Source organism: Pleurodeles waltl, chromosome 6 (genome assembly GCF_031143425.1).
Source record: "Pleurodeles waltl isolate 20211129_DDA chromosome 6, aPleWal1.hap1.20221129, whole genome shotgun sequence".
NCBI lineage: Eukaryota > Metazoa > Chordata > Amphibia > Caudata > Salamandridae > Pleurodeles > Pleurodeles waltl.
The window spans coordinates 412,669,880-412,692,231 of record NC_090445.1 but is presented as its reverse complement, the minus strand read 5'-3'; the positions used below and the strand labels follow the sequence as shown (position 1 = coordinate 412,692,231).

At 43.0% G+C, this 22,352-nt stretch overlaps 1 protein-coding gene across 1 annotated transcript in view; it reads right to left on the bottom strand.

Moving 5' to 3' along the window:
• Positions 1-22,352, bottom strand: part of GNAT2 (G protein subunit alpha transducin 2) — a 78,883-nt gene that overhangs the window by 45,052 nt on the left and 11,479 nt on the right. Inside the window, exon 2 of the mRNA XM_069238357.1 lies at positions 1,586-1,628. Within this exon, the coding sequence (XP_069094458.1) occupies positions 1,586-1,628 (43 nt within the window). The remainder of the gene's footprint in view (positions 1-1,585; positions 1,629-22,352) is intronic.

Sequence of the window (22,352 nt, the reverse complement as noted above, 5' to 3'; positions counted from 1 at the left end):
AAGAAACAGCTCTCAGAACTAAAGGCAGCCTAAGACTAAAAAAAACAGTTTCTTCCTCACAAATAAAAATAAAAAACAAACAAGATTTAAGATGAACTGTATTCCCCTGTCTCTAAGTGTTGATTTATGTCCCAAGACAGGGCCCATGTCTTTCCCAAATTATCAGAGCTTTCTGCAGAGGCCTATGCAAATAGAAAAGCACTTAAATAAAATGAAATCCTGTACAGTCTTGGATTCACTAGAAGCATACTGCACAGCGTGCTATGAGAAGGCTGTTTTTCAATGGCTAGACCAAGAGAATGCAGCCCTCTCTCTTAACTCGGATTGGCTGTTGCCAACCAATCCATGTGAAGGTATGCTTTATAGCATTGAAAGTGTGTTGGTATGCCTGAGCGATGAGGAATGAGAAGAAGGGATGATGGATGAAGTATGAGAGGTGGGGATTAGACGTATGGATGATGGATCAAAAGTAGGGATGATGATTGATTCATGAGAAGTAGGAATACGATATAGGGATGATAAATGATGGATGGGAAGTGAGGAAGATGAATGAGAAGTAGGGATGATTAATTATATGTAGGAATGATGTATGGTGGATTGGAGCAGTATGGATGAGAAGTAGGTATGGGAATTAAGGGTGATGGATGAGAAGCGAGGATGAAAAGTATGGTTGATGGATGAGAAGTATGGATGAGAAGTAGGGATTATGGATGAGAACTAGGGATGAGAAGTAAGAACGATTGATGAGAAGTAGGGATGAAAAGTAGGGATGATGGATGAGAAGTAGGCAGGAGAAGTTGAGTTGATGGAAGAGAAGTAGGGATGATGGAAGAAATAGGGATGATGGACGGAAGTAGGGATGAGGGATACGAAGCAGGGAGGGGAAGCAAGGGTAAGAAGAAGTAATGATGGGTGAGAAGTAGGGGTGAGAAACAGGGATGGGGAATAAAAAGTAGGGATAATGGGTGAGAAATAGGGATAAGAATTAGGGATGATGAGTGAGAAATAGGGGTGATGGATGAGAAGTAGGGGTGAGAAGTAAGGATGATGGAAGAGAAGCAGGGATGATGGATTAGACGTAAGAATGAGAAGTAGGGAAGATAGATATAGATGGGAAGTAGGGATTATAGATGAGAAGTAGTTATGACAGAAGAGAAGTAGGGGTGATGGATAAGAAACAGGGATGGTTGATGAGAGGTAGGGATGAGAAGCAGGAATGATGGAAGAGATGTATTGAGGATAGATTAGAAGTAGGAATGATAGATGGGAACTAGGGATAAGGGATAGGGATGAAGAGTGAGGAAAGATGATGTCCTAAAATGGATGCTGTAGACATGAAGAAGCCATGTTTTGGATTGTGAAACATGGAACTATACATGTATGCCTACCAATCTGACTACATATAGGGTTATTGAATGCACTTTACTAGGTTTAAATGTGCTTTGTTTGGTGTTCTCTTGCAGACCTCCACATTATATATTTATTGATACAGTATATGATATCTCTCCTTCACACTTATTGATTCATGCTGTTCAACTTTTAGTGTACCCCCGTTAGTGACCCCATGCACCTTAGCAATACTCACTTCATTTGTTTGACAATTGTGCTTTTTCCTGATTCACCAGCTCCTGGAAGACACAGAGGGGAAAACAGAATGTGAGACTTGAGAACTGAGACAGTGTGAAAATCAAATTAACACCAGTGCGAAACGCTAGTGGGGCTTTCATGCTTGTGTTATTGTGTGTTTACCCATGGCCTCTGAGCCTCCTGTTCTTCATACTTGTGGGATATAGTCCTCCAGTGATGACTATAGATGCAGAGACCTCAGGCTAGAAACAAGGCATGATTAAATACACGCCCCACCCGCCACTGTGGCCTCACAGCCCCAATCTCAGCTTCACAGTGTAGGCCTTGATTACAGGTGCCATGCTAAATTGTGCCATCTGTGCAGGATTTTGCACGTGTGTCACAATTACGAAAGGGTCAGATTTTGCTGAACTCTTGGGATTATCTAGAGGTAAATATCGCAGGGCCCATTAATTAATATTTACAGGTTGATAAGGCCTGGTAAATACTTTGACATGTTTTGGTATTTGTGTCCCAAATCTGCACATTTTTCGTAGAAAGCTAGGTACTATTACCTATAGCTAGGTACTATTTATCTGACCTGTGAAATTCTGAACAACAGGGAGTCGGTATTTAACTGGTTTGAAACATAGCATCTGTTCTCCAAGGTACTGGCTATTTCCATTGGAAGAACTGTGTTATGCGTGGTGTAAACCATCAAGCCATGTGCCCACCCTCTGCCAGACCACCACCCGCATGTGTCAACCTTATGTTTCCCACTTACATATGGTTTAAAGAAGGCTGCTGCCAATTTAATATTTACCACATTAAATAATACATTATTAACACGAATATTAACCTCCAAATGTTCAATGTTAATTGGTAATATCAGGAGAAGTGTGGCAACGAACAGCAATGCCATAATATTTAAAATTATTAAGAGTGCATCATGATCATCCACTCTGAGAGCTTTGAGTAGGTAAGGATTCAATTTCTAATGAATGTTACTAGGTTAGTTGTCCACAGTAGGTAACCATAAATGATGCAAACGTGATCAGGGTCTTCCCTTAGAACACATTGGGGAGGATGACCAACTTTAGACAATGAGTTGTGCTTCTATTTTACTGGATAAGGAAGCCCCAGCCACATACATCTCGTGGCATGCTTCATCATAGGCTTTCTCACCCCACTGAAAGTACACACTAATGAAGGAGATCGCTTGAGTTAACCTTGAGGTATTTTTAGGCATTTCTTTATCAATCTCCCCTTTATCCAATATCTTTTATCAAGAACTTCCTGAAACTGAGGTTGAGTCCACCCTGGTAGTACCATCTTACCAGGGTGAGATGAGGAAGCCTAAAGTTGATCATACTCACCTCATAATTTCCATCTGTGCAATAGTCTTATTTGCCCACAGCACAGTCAGTGTCTGGATATGTTGTCAAATGCCTTCTTCGACTTACCGTGATTAGAAAACCCCAAGCAAGGGCGATGTTGATATGTTTGCCTTACAAAAATTAGTACCAAGATTACAAGCTGGTACCTGCATCTTCTTAGTTGTGACAAGATAATGCTACAGCCAAGCAAAAGATCTGAGAGTGGTTGTTGACCTTATCAAAAAGGTCTGAGCTGTCGGTCACTGTCTGCCAATAGACTGCGCAAGCGCAGTTTGGATGGGGAAACACCGCACACTGACCATGGTGTTTGGGGTGAGTGGTAGTGCGCAGATACCCTTCAAATACGCTAATTGGAGGCTGTGCAACCTATTGGGCAGTCAGACAGAGGGACTGCTAGTAACACACAATCCCCACCCCCTTGCACCATTCCCAGGGCAATAGCCCCGAGGGATATCGGCAGATGTCTGTTGTTGCCTGTCCCTGCTTTTGTCAGGCAAACCTCAAATGCAAATCTTTACCTTTGCTTTCGCTTTAATGTCTAGATTTTTTCATAATAGCTTGTTCTCACAATAGCACTTCTATGGCTCTTTCACATATGTGGTTTGAATGGCTGAGGCCATAGCTTGGTATCTGGTGCGCAAAAATGCTTCTTGCCTGAGTCATGATCCACAGCTCTCAACCGCAGCACCTCTTCAGATTGCAAGTTCCTAGACATCTACATGCCCTCACACTGATGGGAGTGACGTTGTACCAGGGAAACATCTCAAAGCATCTCAGAGATAGGCTTAAGTAAGTACTTTCAAGGAAGCCTAGGCAGAAAACAGCTTTTTATCCCAAGTCTACAAGAAAGGGCAAAGGGAGGTTAGATTGGCCAATTAAAAGGACAAGTGGGATGGAGTCTTGTGACTTTCATTTAAAGATGCAATTATCCAGATTAGCAGAAGTATTTAAATACCAGCAGTGAAGTGTAAATAGAAGCTACCATAGTATTCTGCGATTGTACTGTTGAGTATCGAGGCCATGAATATCGTGGTACAGGCATATCATTGACAAAACAAAATCGAAGACAAAAATATCAAGAGGTAAGTGCATATTGAGGAATTATAGATTCACTGTTCCTGCTCCACATCTACGTAATTTGAAGATATATACCTTCAAGGCATGTAAGTGTGGATTTAGGTGTGGAAAACCACTAATTAATTACCTTTCAATATTTTGGATAAGATATTTTATCCTCGCGATTTGCCTCCCTCGAAATGCTGGCTTCGATATTCAGAGTGCACACTTTATTCTGCTATTGCATCTACTTCTCAGACTCAGTTATCCTTTTATGGCAAATACGTGTTCCTGGCTTTCCCTGGCCACCACAATGTGCACTGCAGCATTTTGACTTGCAAACAGTGCACATGACTATCAGAAAGTCTGATTGACATTGACATGACATTCTAGTAGTCAGATCTGGGACTCTGCCGTGTCCATGCTCCTGCATGCTAATGAAGTGTGTCAATTGGTAGTCTCAAATGCACAATGTTTGTCACTTCTCAGCCAAAAATCTTATACCATTTGTTTGGAAAGCCTATGGACCTGCAATCGAAGGTGAAGTTTTTCGGTGTATTGTTTGATGCAGAAAAGCTCTTGATTCCTCTGCTTTCCAACACAATTAAATACTATTGGAAGGAGGCAAGAGGTGGGGGTTCAGTAGCTCTACATCGGCAGCCATCATGGTCACATTGTTAGGTTGACCATAATATGATTACCCACTTCCTTTGCCCCCCAGCATCCCACACTTCCCCACCCTTCACAGCCACCTTTCGGTGGTGGTCCAAGAGGCAACATCTGGAACTGATGTTTCCAGAATTAAGCCGAAGATGCTGGGGCCTAATTGTTACACGTCCTGCTCTATTGCCACAAACATAACACCTTCTCTAGCTCTACACATGGCGCACGGCATTTGGGATATTGTGGGAAGCTTCAGGGAAACAGATGGCACTGTGTGGATTTCCTGCCGATAACCAAGACTCTGGGCGAGAAGTGTGGTACAGAGAACTTGTTCAGAGGGTCTCAGGCTGTGCCAGAAGTCTCTTGACACCCACCTGTTCTCACTTTTGCAAAACTACTTCCGCTATAAGACATGACAGAGTCGGGCCACGTTTTATTTCAGATTCTACACCCATGTAACATTCAACAGATATGTAAAACTGATTCTGTTCTGTTTGTTCTGTGGAGAGGGGTGGGCTGTGCACGGTGCTATCAGTGCTTAATTTGTGCTTGTTGATTCCGGTGCTGAGCACCGGCACTTATTTGTGAGGGCTGGGGCTTATTCTTCTGCCTAAAGCATTTGCAAAAGACACATATGTGAAAGACGGAAGAAGGAAAAACTAAAAAGGGTCATAAAGGGAGAAAGTAGAACGTTTCAGGATGAGCTAAGGGGCAGGGGTGGCTGTAAATGAATTAAAGGGGGCCGAGATGGCTTCAGGATTACGCTGCCTCAGTATTCAGTGCTGGCAGATTGAATTACAGCAGCCTCGTGTGGCTGTGGTCTGCGTGATATTTTCCATAAAAAGGCTGATTGTTTTATTAGCCTCTTTAGCACGATTCTAGGAGTGGGCTTATCTCCTCCAGGTAGAGTTACATCTCTGAGGGAACCATCAGCTCACTCCTCCAGGTTTCCTGCACCCGTACGCTTCTGTTTCACCACAAAGAAATATGACTTAATGTGCCCCTTGTCAATGAGGAACAGGTGGATTCTCGTCGCCTAAGGTTTTCTCTCCTAATATGACAGCATCTGCATATGGGGCTTCCGAGACTTCTTTAAAAACATGTTAAATTGCAACATGCTGCGTCCTGGGACACTACACTATGTTTTGAAGGCAAACCAGTCATAGAGCCCAAAAGGCCTCGATGGAAGACTTCAATTTACCATATGGAAGAGACTCTTGATTTACAAATAGGGCACGACTATTGTTTGCTTGCTGAGTGAAGAAAGTTCAACTTCCGGTGACTACTCACGTCATGGAGAAAGAAAGCCTTTATAAACTTGGTAGGTTCCATCAAACTCTGCAGGGGTCATATCTAAAGGCTGATGTTGAGTGTAGGACTAAAGCTGTTGTGATCACCCTCATTTAGTGGCATCTTCCTTCCAGGACAACTACAAGGACACATGATGCATCAGGATGGTTAAGATAAGGCGTACTTAGAATGTGTTTTCCGGTCATGGTCCTGTCATAGTCACTGATATTATTATATATCTTTGTACTAACTGCACTTTTCTTGAAACCCCTTCAAAATCCCGAAATGGCTCTTGTTGTAAATGATGCTATGGCTTGAAGTGGTTTAGCACATATCTGCTGTGCAGTATCTGCTGACTCCGGTCAATGATGACTCATTGCGCCTTCCTTTCAGAGAGGGAGTGATGCTTCCTGAGATGACCACTGGATACACTCTTCTACCTCCATCATAAACCCAAGATTACCATCTTAAGTGCCTGGCTCCATAATGGTTGGCAGAGAACACGTTAGCTCCTCGGCAGAGAATCTAATCTTCTTCATGCAAGCCGCATTAAATAAGAGTTTTAAGTCTCTACCTTGCCTCATGCCCAAAGTTCCATGCCTAATTCCTCATTAGCCTGTTCCAGCATTTAGGCTTATCCTTCTACATCTTGTGTTTCCATCACTGGTTTCTACAGACACCCAGCTACTGCTCTTTTTCTTCATAGAACAGAATAATCTGCAGTCACTTTATAGGACTGTCAGATACTTCACTGTCAGACAGGAAGTGTCATCTGGCTTGAAACTGAAAGGTTTGTTTTTTACCTGCTTTGCAGGCCATTTGAATCACGCCTTCTGCTTACACTAAACTAGGGATAGCTGTTGGGGGCACCATTGCGATATGGAAATATCCTATCAGGCAGCTGTTAGTGGCACCATGGTGACATGGCAGCATCATCTCTGGCAGCTGCTAGTGAACCCTGGAGGACCAGGAGGCTGACAAACTGGTGTTCGAGGAGCCCTGAACTGTTCTCTCAGAGATAAAGTGATTCTTTTTAACATCCTTTTTTGCTTCAAGTTTGATCAAACATCATTACATGTTTGGAGATTTAGCATCTTATCTACTTTTCTCATAGGTTGTCAGAGGCTAATTGTCAGCGGCTAAAACATTTTTTGGCGTGACGCATGCTCATATTTCTCCCCAAAATATTGTCACCAAGACCTTGCAAGGAATCAAAGTGTTCCTTGCCCTTGTAGCTCTAATTCCACGGGGATGTGCCTGCGAATTCATGAATCAATGCTGCAACAGCTAAGCAGCTTTAGTTGGAGACATGCCCATAATGGAGTTAGCTGCAAAGAAGCCACGTGAGATTTGCACTAATTACACTGCATCTTACTTGCTATTCTAGCTCACTATTCTTAGTCTTTCAATCCCCTGCTTCATATAACCCTAAAGCTTTCTCCTTTCACTAGTCCCTGTACATCATTAGTTACCGATGGACACAGAAGGATCTTTAGTAGATCTTCTGTCCTTGAGGCAGGATTACAGCTCCTGGATGAATTTCGCATTCTCCGTATTTTTGTCCACCTCAGACGTTTTGCAAGCTGAAATCTGGTGTTTCCTCATCGAGGATCTACCAATACCTGCGAATTTGATAATTCTGCAAATGGGATTACTGCTCTGTACCATCACCCAGCATATAATGTGGATCTTAGACTAGAAGTGGCATGAGATGCAGTCTCAGGTCTCCTGCTATCTTGACAAGAAGCAACTCACCTCAACAACGTTTTCAAACTCTGCATCTCCACTGGACCAGAGGTCACTGCCTATGGTTGTTTTTTACTTTTGGCATATCAACTCTTTCGCGCCAGGAGGGCAAAATGTATTGTGAATCATATGGAGTCAGAGATAAGGAATAGAGGTTTGGGAAGCATAGGAGGTTGAACCTACTTTCCCAGGGTGTATCGTGTTCCTTCTGATGAAAACATGGAACGCCGTTTCTCCTGTGTGTAAGTTGATTTTGCCTTCATGCGATTGACTAGTTTACTGCTCTCAACTAACTAGCCATCTTGAAATGGTGCCTTTTCACTTGTTAAGAGTGAGCATAACTGCTATTCAGGAGGCTTTTTAGTCTCAACATATGAAGAAACCGAGGGCATAGCTTGCCCTGCTCCATGTCTCCCTCTCTCTGACTGAGGGATGCAGTGGAGAGAGCACAAAGACGAGTGTTGTGGTCCCAGACGACTCAGCCATCCAAGATGGGTGCTTCGCCACAGTGCAGAAACCTCAAGCAGTGCCAGGAGATGCCTGCAGCCGGGTTGGAGGTGCTGCCAGTGTATGGACAGGGCTGGCCCTCCATCTACCTCCCACAGCGGCGCTTAGCCCTGCACTACACATACCCTGGAAGGTGGCAGAGGCAACAGAGTTTGAGGGATCAAGGAATAGAGAGTGGCTGTGGGGCAGGAATGCTGATGAAAACCCAACACTAGGCACTGACACCAGACGGTGACAATACTTTGTTCTAGTTTTTTTTTTGCTGTTGTATGTGTCACATGCCAGGCCAGGTTTCTACCCTTTTTGTATTAACTTGACGATGCGTAATTATTGAGACACTTGTAAGCATGGCATTATAATGTCAACCAATTTGACCCATTCTTCATAGTTTTCTTGGGGGAAGGACGCCTACTAACACCCTCTGGGTGGCTTAAGTTTCCTTGCTTAGTTCAAGATGGGTATACTTTTTTTTTTGTTCAAAAGGTTTTTTATTCATTTATAATTTTTAAAACAGAGGAAAGCAGTGTACAAATACATACATCTTGTTTCCAGGGCATATGCATTAAGAAAATTCCAGTGTGATTGCATATATGAAGACTGAGTTATAGTAATTTGAGTGGTACAGAAAGGAAATAAAAAGAAAGAGCTAATAGAGTAGAGGGAGAAAGAGTGGAAAAGTGATTTTCAAATGGGTAAGTGGAGTAGGTTGAATCATAATATTGCTGGAAAATATGGGTTGTTATATATCAATCAATCAGGGATTTGTAAAGCACACTACTCACCCGTGAGGGTCTCAAGGTGCTGAGGAGGGGTGGGGGGAAAAGGCGAGTGGGGGGTGCTGCTACTGCTGGAACAGCCAGGTCTTGAGAATTTTCCTGACAGTAAGGAGGTCTTTGGTCTGGCGCAGGTGGGTGGGAAGAGTGTTCCATGTTTTGGCAGCGAGGTGCGAGAATGATCTACCGCCAGTTGTAGTTCTGCAGACGCATGGGTGAGGTTGGCGGAGCGGAGATGCTTTGTCGGGGTGTAGAAGGAGAGTCGTCTGTTGAGGTATTCTGGTCCGGTGTTATGCAGTGCTTTGTGAGTGAGGTTGAGGAGTTTGAAGGTGATTCTCTTGTTGACTGGGAGCCAGTGTAGGTTTTTCAGGTGGTCTGTGATGTGGCAGTGGCGGGGGATGTCCAGGATGAGGCGTGCAGAGGTGTTCTGGATGCGTTGCAGCCTCTTCTGGAATTTGGCCGTGGTTCCTGCGTAAAGGGCATTACCGTCGTCCAGTTTGCTGCTTACAAGGGCTTGGGTGACTGTTCTTCTGGTTTCGGCGGGTATCCATTTGTAGATCTTTCGGAGCATGCGGAGGGTGTTGAAGCGGAAGGAGGAGATGGTGTTGACTTGCTGGGTCATGGATAGTGAGGGGTCCAAGTTGAATCCCAGGTTGAGTGCATGGTCGGTGGGAGTCGGAGTGGTTCCGAGAGTGGCAGGCCACCAGGAGTCATCCCATGCGGAGGGGCCGGAGCCGAAGATGAGGACTTCCGTCTTGTCGGAATTGAGTTTGAGGCAGCTGCTCTTCATCCATTCAGCGATGGCCTTCATTCCTTCGTGGAGGCAGGTCTTGGTGGAGTCCATGGTGAGGGAGAGGATCAGCTGGGTGTCATCGGCGTATGAGATGATGTTAAGGTTGTGGGATCGGGCAATGTTAGCGAGCGGAGCCATGTAGACGTTGAAGATGGTCGGGCTGAGGGACAAACCCTGGGGTACGCCGCAGATATATATATCTTTGGGGTGCTTTAGGGTTGAGAGTAAGTTATTCATAAATTTCCTGTAGGGTGGAAACAAGATGTTCGTTCATGGTGGTTTGTTGGAAGCAAAGTATTTGTCCAAGGAGCCCCATATGTGATGCAAGTGCGATTTCCACTGGGAGTTTTGGAGAGCAGTATTGTCTGCTCCCCAGATTTGAGTTATCCAGTTCAACTCATGTAAAAAAGTGGTACTATGTGTAGATTTCCAATTAATGGTAATTGATTTTTATTGCTGCTGTTAGTAAGAGGTCAAGAAGTAGGCGGTCTGATTGAATTAAGAAGCCCATTATTATGTATCAGAAGTTCTCTTTGCGTTTAATGTGGAGGAGTCTGGATATAAAAGAGATAACTTCATTCCAGAATTTTTTAACCTGTCTGCAGTGAAAAATCAAGTGAGGCAGGTTGCCTTTTCCTTCTCCGCTGTTCCAACATGTAGGTGTGTCTACTAATTTCATCCCTGTGTAGGTGGGATGAAGTCCATTAGATATTGTGTAGCAACTAAAACTTGGTTTGTGAAAGTATAGGAGTAACCTTATGTGAAGTAACTGATCTCCAAATTTCTATCCACTCAGGTTCAGAAATTTCAGAGTGAAAGTGACCATTCTAAAGTTCTAGAATCTTCCCAAGTTTTTTAGGTGTGTGTGGTTGGAAGAAATGGTAGATTTTAAATACTTGGTGGCCTAGGTTGTGACTTTTGAGATCAGGGAGTGGATAGAAGGGTCATCATGGTGAGAATTAGATTTAGATAGCGCTACTTTGATTTAAAGAAAATTATAGAATTCCTGAACCTTAATATGGTATATTTCTAAAAGATTCACAAAGGTTAAGGGGTTGGGAGAGGTGCGTAGTTGTTTGGTGTAGTATAAATCCTGATGTATCCCGGATTACCAATGAATAATCTGATGTTTATATTTGATGTTTGGATTGCGGCAAAGATTTGAGGATTTCATTTTAGACTGCAGTTTTTTGCCAATTTGGAGAAATACATTTTTGGTGTTCATATATATATATACAGGGAGTGCAGAATTATTAGGCAAGTTGTATTTTTGAGGATTAATTGTATTATTGAACAACAACCATGTTCTCAATTAACCCAAAAAACTCATTAATATCAAAGCTGAATATTTTTGGAAGTAGTTTTTAGTTTGTTTTTAGTTTTAGCTATGTTAGGGGGATATCTGTGTGTGCAGGTGACTATTACATTGCATAATTATTAGGCAACTTAACAAAAAAATATATATACCCATTTCAATTATTAATTATTACCAGTGAAACCAATATAACATCTCAACATTCACAAATATACATTTCTGACATTCAAAAACAAAACAAAAACAAATCAGTGACCAATATAGCCACCTTTCTTTGCAAGGACACTCAAAAGCCTGCCATCCATGGATTCTGTCAGTGTTTTGATCTGTTCACCATCAACATTGCGTGCAGCAGCAACCACAGCCTCCCAGACACTGTTCAGAGAGGTGTACTGTTTTCCCTCCTTGTAAATCTCACATTTGATGATGGACCACAGGTTCTCAATGGGGTTCAGATCAGGTGAACAAGGAGGCCATGTCATTAGATTTCCTTCTTTTATACCCTTTCTTGCCAGCCACGCTGTGGAGTACTTGGACGCGTGTGATGGAGCATTGTCCTGCATGAAAATCATGTTTTTCTTGAAGGATGCAGACTTCTTCCTGTACCACTGCTTGAAGAAAGTGTCTTCCAGGAACTGGCAGTAGGACTGGGAGTTGAGCTTGACTCCATCCTCAACCCGAAAAGGCCCCACAAGCTCATCTTTGATGATACCAGCCCAAACCAGTACTCCACCTCCACCTTGCTGGCGTCTGAGTCGGACTGGAGCTCTCTGCCCTTTACCAATCCAGCCACGGGCCCATCCATCTGGCCCATCAAGACTCACTCTCATTTCATCAGTCCATAAAACCTTATAAAAATCAGTCTTGAGATATTTCTTGGCCCAGTCTTGACGTTTCAGCTTGTGTGTCTTGTTCAGTGGTGGTCGTCTTTCAGCCTTTCTTACCTTGGCCATGTCTCTGAGTATTGCACACCTTGTGCTTTTGGGCACTCCAGTGATGTTGCAGCTCTGAAATATGGCCAAACTGGTGGCAAGTGGCATCGTGGCAGCTGCACGCTTGACTTTTCTCAGTTCATGGGCAGTTATTTTGCGCCTTGGTTTTTCCACACGCTTCTTGCGACCCTGTTGACTATTTTGAATGAAACGCTTGATTGTTCGATGATCACGCTTCAGATGCTTTGCAATTTTAAGAGTGCTGCATCCCTCTGCAAGATATCTCACTATTTTTGACTTTTCTGAGCCTGTCAAGTCCTTCTTTTGACCCATTTTGCCAAAGGAAAGGAAGTTGCCTAATAATTATGCACACCTGATATAGGGTGTTGATGTCATTAGACCACATCCCTTCTCATTACAGAGATGCACATCACCTAATATGCTTAATTGGTAGTAGGCTTTCGAGCCTATACAGCTTGGAGTAAGACAACATGCATAAAGAGGATGATGTGGTCAAAATACTCATTTGCCTAATAATCCTGCACTCCCTGTATATAGTATGGTAGATGTTTGTCATTAGAGGTAAGGAGGGTGGCTGGATCAAGGTTTTCCAATATAGCTTTTTCAACTTCCAGCCACAGCCGAGTATAGTTTTCTGGGGGTAAGAGCCAGTAAGCCCCTTGTTTGGCTAGGAAAGCTGTTTGATAGTGTCTAAGGTTGGGCAGGTTGAGGCCTCCTAGGATCTTAAGTAATCTTGGTTTGTGTAAGGCTATTCTAGCTCTTTTACCTTGCCAAATAAAATTGTTCATCATTTTATCCAGTTTACGGTGGAAGTCATCAGTTAGCGTCAGGGGTAGCATGCTAATTAAGTAATTAACAATGGGGCATATCATCATCTTTATCGTTTAGATGCGGCCCCACCAGGTAATGAATTTTGGTGACCAGCCATCTAGTAGCTGTTTAATTGTTTGTAAGGTTAAATGTTCATTATGAATTAGAGTGTCAATCAAATCTGAACCAAACTTGATACCTAAATATTTTATGTATTTCAACTGCCAAATAAGGCCTGAGTCACCTAGGAGGGTTTTTAATCCAATTGGCTTCAGAGATTTCACTTCAGATTTGTCTTTATTTAATTTGTAGCCTGAAACTCTAGAGTATTGATCGATTGTACCCATGAGGGTCTATTGGATGAGTGGGGGTTGTCAGAGAGAATTAGGATGTCATCTGCATAGGCTGATAATTTAATTGTTTTCCCATGGAAGACAATTCCTGATATTTGAGGATTACTGTTCATGTATAAAAGTAGGGGTTCGAGAGCCTGTAAAAAAAGTGAAGGAGAAAGTTGGCATCCTTGTCTAGTGCCTTTTCCAAGATCAAATGGGAGGGATAAAAGACCATTCAGGGAGATACGTGTTTTAGGGCTACTATACATGGCAATGGCTATTTTTATAAAGACTTCTCCAGGGTTAAAAGTTCTGAGAGACTATTGTAGGAATGTCCAAGAGACTTTGTCAAATACCTTTTCAGCATCCAAAATTATAGCTATGGAAGCTATGGTCTATAGGTTTTTGGTAATAGTAAATCTTTTCCTTTTTTAGGAATAACAACTATGTTTGCTTCAGTGGCCGTACCATTGATTTTCCCAAAAGAGGCATAGTTGTTGTGTAAATTTATTAGAGTGAGCTGGAGGGGGTGGGCAAATATTTTTTTTTATTTGGCATTGAAGCCAGGAGCTTAGTTGTGTTTTAGTGTGTTGATAGCCTCTGTAATTTCAATTATTGAGATTGGTTTGGCTAAGAACATTTTATCTTTTCCCAATAGTCGGGGGATTTGTAGTTTATTTAAATACTCTAGACATTGCTCAGTTTTAACTTGATTATCTTCAGAATTTAGCTCTTCATAAAACTGTCTGAAAGTGTCTACACTTTTTTGAGGATTGGTATGGGTGATATTCAGCACATCTTTAATTGATGTTATATTCTTTTGGTTTTCTTTGTGTTTAAGGTATGATGCTATTATACGGTGGATATACTTTTTAAGTTTAATTTTCGATTTTTAAAAAAATCGATCACAACCAGTATTATCAGCATAAAAGTAAACAAACACATGATGCACTGCATGCAAATCTCTGAAATGCTGCATGAATGTATGATAATCTCATCTCTGTAGCGCTCGCCCATATTATCACTCAGGTCGCTGGAGCTATCTTCCATGCAGCACAGTAGAGTAGGGAAGGACTATAAGAAAGAAACAAAACTACTGTACCTATTTCTTGCTCAAAACAGAACTGTGAACCATTAACGATCTCAAGAATTACCGGAAGTAGCTCACACCAAAGTCCTCTCCAGCCTTCTAATGGGTTACAGTTTCCTTCCACACAATTTCCTCTGCAGTCAGACCCACTGAACAGCGGTACTGGGTCCTATATTACCCCACCTCACCCCCTCCCTGGGCACCCTTCAAAAATTCCTTGGACACTCCAGGTCGGAAGCATGAAAGGTTTCCTTCCCTCCGTCACGAGCCCTCGGTCTGGCTGGGAACGACAGTGAACCCACGCACCACAAAGATTTAAGCTCATTCTCAATCAGCTGCAGGTCTTGCCTCTGCATCAAGGTTGCTTATCTCGTTTTGACATGCCCATTAGAACTACTCAGCGCCAGGCAGGAGATCTGTGCGGGTTCCAAATCTGCATGCAGTGTCGCCTTTCCGGGGTCGCTCCTGATCTAATTTACCGTCTGATGTAAGTGCTGCATGATGAGGAGGGGGAAATGGGGTAGTGAAGGTGCCAGGACACATCAGAGGCTCTGGGATTGCAGGTAGAAGGTTATTTGTGCCCCTTGTGCTATGAAAGAGTGTTGGGTAGGGACCAGAAGCCGAGGCTGCTTGCAGCTCGCGCCTCATGTGATTTTATCCGCTAGATTTTCAGACTTGTAAAATCTGATCCAATGTTCCCACATCTTCATAATCTGTGTGCTCAGATACCCAGTTGGTTGTAATTGGGTGGGTTTGTGTCACACTTGCAAATAGCACTCTACCCAACTTCTGACAGAGTTCAATGTCTCTCTTCTTTCCTCCAATTTGTGTTATCTGCTCGTTCTTTTTCCTTCGCTGTGCCCACACTGTCTCTTTCCTAGGGAGTCTCTGCTAGGCAAACTTGTTGCCTTCACCTTGGACATCGGAACGCCCTCAGCCCTATCCAGGACCACAGATTACAGAAATGCTGTGCCTCAGTTCTTAAATCTTTACTTTTGAATTCCAGTCCTGGAATTCTAATCTTTGCAGCTTTTGCCTGATTTTCAAACAATGGGTCAGGGAGCGAGGTTCAAGATATGGCACAGTCCTTAAATCTTTGACACCTCCTGACTCTCTCCTCACTGTCATGAAACGTTTTGGCCACTCCTGAATCTCTGTGATCTATGACCTCACATTGAGCTCTGCATCTCAAATGCAACATTTCAAGAGCCAATTAAAAAGGGGCAGTCTTTGATGTGATGATTTGGGTTGCCCCATGTCCACCCTTCAACAGTGATACAATCAGCATGACAGGAGTGTCCCCCTATAACAAACTGATTCATGGTCATTTTCCAAAAGGTTTTATGTGTCAGTGGTTTTGAGGAAAACACCTTTACCCATTCTGAAGTTTCTTAAGATGCATTGTATTTGGGATAACATAGATTGCGGTGACCTCCACGCATCTTTCTGCATTGGGACTAACAGACACCTTGTGTGTGTTGGGATAGGAATGTCCCATGCATGGTGCACAGGCATGTACCTGTACCTTAAGCACACAACTGCGTGTGAACCTGGAATCATGATTTTCATTTTGGCACTGTCATTGTTCTAATCAAACGTGTGCATCAAGGCCAAGGCCTGCCAAGGCCTGCCCGAAATAAGGTGAGCTCCAGTACCTGCTCTGTGACCTGGAGGGGTGCACAAAGCATACGTTGATAGTGGCCAGTGGATTCCTGTCCACGTGTTAGGTGTATTACATAAAGTGATGGTGTGAGTGTGCTGTGTTTTGTGAATCTCTACTATGACCAAGCCTTTTCTCAGTGTCAAGACAGAGCATAGTCTATAGACCCCATGCACGTAAAGTTCTGTTGTATGTGAAGCCAGTGGGATCAATTTTGGATGTTCCAGGCTTAGCATGACAAAAGATGGAGGGTAATGAGCAGAACTTCCTTCAGACATTGGATGTGTATGGCCTGAATTTCTGTGGCTTGAGAGTGAAGACCAAGACACTTATGCAAGAAGGATAGAGACCGGAATGTTTTTAGAAGTTCCATGAGGGCCTTATTAGCAAAGGACGTTTGATTATGTCTTCCTGTGCACTGCCATTTGGCAGATTGTAGCGGTGCACAGTGAGACTACAGTTTCTGTTCCTCAGGGTGAGGAAGTTTCAAGGCAGGCGCTTCCCTTTTCTTTGTTCCTCAATACTGCCTAATTAGAGTGATTACAGCTAGGTGCTGAGATCTTACACGTCATTGTGTCTGTGTTTTGGGTACTCTTGCGTGGAGCCAGTCTCATTGTTACTTCCTGTGAAAACTGTGAATTTTGGAAACAGGCTGTTTCTGGAGAGCAGTTTGAAAATAACATTTGAATAAGAACCAACCCAAACTAATTTTGAGGTCTCAGATAGCCGATCTTCATCACCTGTCTGTAAAGTATGTACAAAAGTGGGATACAAACCACCCAACTATATTCCAGTTCCGAATGCCCAAGTAGGGAGTGTTCCTCAGATGTTAAAAGGACTGCTCGTGTTTGCATAACAGCGAGTCTTCCAAAGTTGAGGGGACATCACTTGATGTGTGCAACTCGCTGGAGAAGCTGAGGTCCTGCCTAGAGCCTAGAAGCCTGCCTGCTCAGAAGGAGGAGAGACTGTGCAGGAGGAGAAGCTCAGTGTGCCCCAGGGGTGTGGGGCACAGAGAGGTAGCTGCCAGAGAGTGAAGCCAGTCCTGACCTTAAGTCTACAAGTTCCTCCACTCTCCCAGTTTAGCTCCCACCATGAGCTGCGTAACAAACATTCACAGAGTCATCACACTGCCCGATGCTCCCGCCATCAAGCCTGAGTGGATAGTGCTGCTGCCGCCACCGAGGTACCCAATGACATGAGCCGCTGCATTGGTTCAGGGGCTAGAACTGCAAAAGACGAAGGCCTGTCTGTACCATCCCAAAGGCAATGACCACCGACAATCCCTTTGAGTGCGCTGCTCAGCGCTCAGGAGCCTGGTGGGGGACGAAAAACTGTTGTCCGTGGCCTCCCGTCTTGGTACTGGAGCATGAGTGTGTGAAGATGCTGCTCGCATGGGCTGCGCTACTGACTCAGAAATGCCACTGAGCTAGTGCTAAAGTTGTGCTTGTTGTTTCCGGTGCTGAGCACCGGCACTTATTTTTCAGGCCTGGCGCTTATTCTTCTGCCTCAGGCATTTGCTGAGAGCAAAAGACACATATAGGAAAGACCGAGGAAGAGAAAAACGAAAAAGCGTCACAAAGGTAGAAATCAGAAAGCTGCTAGAGTGCTCTGAAGGGGCGGTGAGTGGCTTTAAATAGATTGAAGAGGCCCGAGATGGTTTCAGGATTACGCTGCCTCAGTATTTCGTGCTCGCACATTTAAATGAAGCAGCCGCGTGTTTCAGAGGAGGGCTTTGAGCACCGGCACGTTTTATTTTACAAATTAAACACTGGAGCAGGTAACATGCTACTGTGTCTGGATGTACTGAAAGACGTTACGAAAGAAGGAGAAAATTGGCGCTAACCTCTGCCGGCGCACACTGGTTGGTCTAAAACACTAATAAGTGATCTATGGGCCAATCTTTGGGGTAAATGCTAGTGATGTGCATGTATAACTAAGCTATTCCCACACCCACACCTTTGCCTCAGTTGCACAAGAGCTGCTTTTTATTAGATCCCATAGGGCAATGCAACCCTGTAACTGAACCACTTTTTGAATATGAAGTACTTTGTTTTGTTGTAAAATGAGAGCATAACTGAACTACAGGGCGGATGGATGTTGCTAGTCCACCCTGGGTGCGTCCATCTTGTCCACTCTTCAGGTGGCTCCACTCCAGCCCGCAGACTAGTCCTGAGGCAGCCCCAGGGACCTCTCGGACACTTCTACAGTGTCAGCAATGGGCCATTTTTTTCAGACACATCGCACAGTTCCGTATTAAAGGGCCAGTCTCGAAAACAGCTGCACGGGAGCCCTACATGCTCTGCCCCGGTAATGCTTTTTACTACCAATCTGTTTCAATGTCTACCAGCCAGCACGATGTGGAAAGTGAGCGAGCTGCGGGCTCTCTCTGATCGGTGTAGGAGTTTGAAAGAGATGAGAAAATTATATTCTTAAAAAGGTCATAATTTAATCTCCTTTATACAAGGAGGAAATATTCTGCTAGGACACACATCAATTTTAACAAATGCCCGTGTCACATTTTCACTTTTCATTCTTGTATAAGGTTAGTTGCATTATTATGTAGGATCTGTAAAACTGTCACTTTGTCTAGAAATGTGAAATGTGATAGTGAAATCGACCTCCTGTTTGGATTTTTTTTCTGTTGCGGTCCAGAATTTGACTATCTGAAAGGTGGTCGCTCTAAGGAAGGTGGAGGGAGCCACAGGAATTTAAGTGCTGAAGTAAGGGCTCGCGATCTGCCAAGGGGCGGCGGCACCAGGGCTTTTTCGCTGCGCAGCAGTGGGAAGGCTTTCACATTTTCAAAATGTATTAGGAGTTAGTACTTTATTTGTTTATTTAAAGACATCAGTATCACACGAAGTGATATTACCCGAGCATCAACACCAGTGACAATTCAGGAAGTGACATCGTGGAAGCAACATCCCAACATATGGCATTCCCTCTGTTTGTGCTTTTTACCTTCACAGCGGCGGCAATTTTTATTTTCTAGGCTGACCTTTGTACTATAACAGGTAACAGTACCTTCAAACAGCCACCTAGGGTAGGAGGAAGTACACTTTATGCAAACAACAGTCAGTCTAAGCAAACATGACTTTATGAATCCTGTCTGTATTGAACCTGCATGTTGTTATCTCGTGACATGTGTCAGAGGTTGAGAGATCTGCAGCACAAAATGTGTTTTGGCCAACAGTGATGGGCCATAAATTGTTGTTAGTTCCTGTTTGATCTTGAACCCTGGTACTTTTGCACGATAAACACGAGGCTTGTTGGCCCATCATGTGTTGGGCACACAGATTATTTTCTACGATTCATTCATTAAATTATTCGACAATTGAAATGAACGTTATGAACTTTCAGTGCAGCGGCATCTAGGTGCTTTAAACTGACATTGTTTTGTAACTGTATAACGTTCAGCAGTCATTTGCAGTACATGTCTTTCATGATACATTGCAAAGGGAGTCAGTTAAAGTCAACGAACTGCTGAGCACAAATTGGAATAAACAGATCAGGCAGTGAAGAGGATGGGGGTACCTTCCCCCAACGGTTTACATTGCACCTATCCAGAAAAGCATACAAACAAATTCAGGCTGCAGGAGGAACCTTCATGCCATAATTTTATTTTTCAGGTCTAGCTTGACAGTGCAACGCTCTCCAAGACGTAAATTGCCCATTTCATGAAAAAAGTATGTATAATATGTGGGGTGATCGCTCTTGTCATCGAAACTTATTTTTCATACTTTTTCCAATTCACAGACATTCCAGAAGGCAGCCATGCAAGCTGCGCTTGGTGCAGATTTCCAAGCTTACTCTTGGGAAAGTCGAGTGGCTTTCTATATGGCCTCCTATAGCTGCTGTACAAAGCTCTCCACTGTGTAAATAAGATTATGTGGGGATGATGGATGGAACACAAGCAACCCAGGACCAGTTTCACACTTTTCTGTATACTTTGACATGCCACCCTAATTAGGACAGGTATGTCCAGACATGGGTCCTGTGCACACCGATTTAAGAGCTCTAACTAGGGTGAAACCAGTCCTAGGTTGCTTGTGTTCTGGTTCAGGGAGGACCTGGCTTGACAGCTCGGTCTCAACTGTTCCCTTTGGAGCAGAATCAAGGCTGATTTCCAAATAGTTGGTTCCAAACTGAGGTAGCATGGTGTGCATAGTGACAATGGATTAGGATGTGGCCTGAGTAATTATCGGTGATTGGGATTAATTCAAGGATTTAATCCATCACTTTTTTGCATACTTTGATCTAGCTTCCATAGGGCACTCCCTGCCCTCTACCCCAAGTGCTGTTCTGTGTCCCATAGGTGAGGCCTGCTCTCAGCTTCTTGTGCAGTTCTGTTGCCCATCCGGAACATACTGGCAACGTCTTCATGTGACGTTCTGTTTCCTTAAGGCAGGCTTTACTTTCAGCATTAGACAAAGTTCTGTCTCCAGTAGGTGCCCTTTTCAGGTTCCCAGCTTACCGTGCAGTTTTGCCTTTCATAGGGCAAATGCTGGTTTTTATTTTTGTGCAATTCTGTCTGACACAGTGAGGTTCCTGCTCTATATATTTTGCAAATGTCTGCCTTGCATAGAAGAGCCCATTTCTCCATTTCATGGACAGTTCCAGTTCCTAAAAGATAGGCCCTGTTGTTTGCATCATGTGAATTTAACTTAAAGGGAAGATGTGCTGTCCACTTCATGTAAAGTTCTGTTGTCCATAAAGTGGGTCCTGCTGTCTTTAATGTGCAGATCTGTCTCCCATTGGACAGGACTTCCTCTCTGAATCATATGCACTTCTGTCTCCCATAGGTAAATACTGGTCTCTGCATCACATACATTTCTGTTCTCCATAGTGGGGCCCTGCTCTTTGCTCGTGTGCAGCTATGTCTCCCACAAGCTGAGGCCCTGCTCTCGGCATCATGTGCAGTTCTGTTTCCCATAAGTAAGCCATACTTTCTCCATCACTTGCAGGTAGGTGAGACTCTGCTATCTGCTTTATGTGCAGTTATTTTATTTTTAGAATGCTTTACTGAAAAAGAAACTGAATAACAAAATAGTAGTACATTGTGAATACAGGTTCCAAGTATTTTAGATGGATGAGATAAACAAGTGAAAATATGGTCATATTAAAATCCCAACATATATTAACACAATAATGGATAATACATTCTATATTATATAAAATTGTACTATAAATTTGATAGCATTTTTTAAATAATGTTTGATAGTAGAAAGAAAGAGAAAAAGAAGGAAAAAGGAGGGGGAGAAGAAAAATGAAAAGAAAAATTGACTAGGTACTTCAAAATGCAGAACTATATAATCAAAAAGAAATACTTATAGCAACCAAATAATTATTAATGAGCCACGTGTGGGTTCTAAAGTGGTATTGGTAATTAAAAGGGTAGCATTTTGTCTAGGTAAGAAAAATGTGAGCTGCAACCATAAAAGATCTCTTTTGATCATCATTGGATTCGCAATGGCATTAGCTCTATCTAACCTGTGATTATGACAAAGTAGGTTCTACCAACCTAACTAATTTAGTTGTATCTTTTCAGTTCAAGTTGATAGTTTGTAATGCAATTGTGATAAGTAAGTCAAAAAACTTGCCGACCATAACTTGAGACTGCCAGAGAGAGGAAGAGCCTCTTAAAAAAATGTCTGTTATGAAGAGGTATATTTGTAGACAATATATTTTTCTTTTTATTCCAGATTTGTAACCAAAATGCATTAAAAAAACATGTGTATTAAATCACTATCTTTGTGAGGGCAAGACCAGCATTTAAAATCATTGGACAGTTTAAACCGGTGGAGAGATTTGGGGGTAAAAAAAAGCCTGTTGTAAAAATAATAGAGTGTTTAAGATGTGCTGGCTAAACGAAACGTAGTATGAATCTTAGACCAGATTTTCTTCCACGTTTGTAAAGAGAAAGCCTGATGTAAGTCCTTTTCCCATTGTAGGTCCACCTGAGATTTAAGTCTGTCAGTAGGGGAAGTTATGAGAGCTTTGTAGATAAAGGATGCCTTTACCTGTGAGGAAAGCTCATAGGAGGGAGAAGAAGATTGTGTACTGGAGTGTGAGAGTTGGGAGAAAGGTTGATGGAGTATGGTGTTGATGTTGTGTGGCTCCATCTGAAAATACATGGCCCACGGTTATTACCCCTTTGTGTATCCATTCTTTCCATGAGAGAACTCTGTTATTCAATTTTATATTTTCATTGTACCAAATGAGAGTATGCACAATAATTTCTGTGGAGGATGTAAATTGGGTGAGTGAAGGCAGAGGAATAGAAATAGAATAAGTGAGTATTGGTGAAAGGAAGGATTTTGGAAGTTGTGAGATGTAAACTTTGTCATGGAATGAAGAGGGTGACATTTGTGAATTTTCTAGTTGGCCCCAAAAGGTATGTT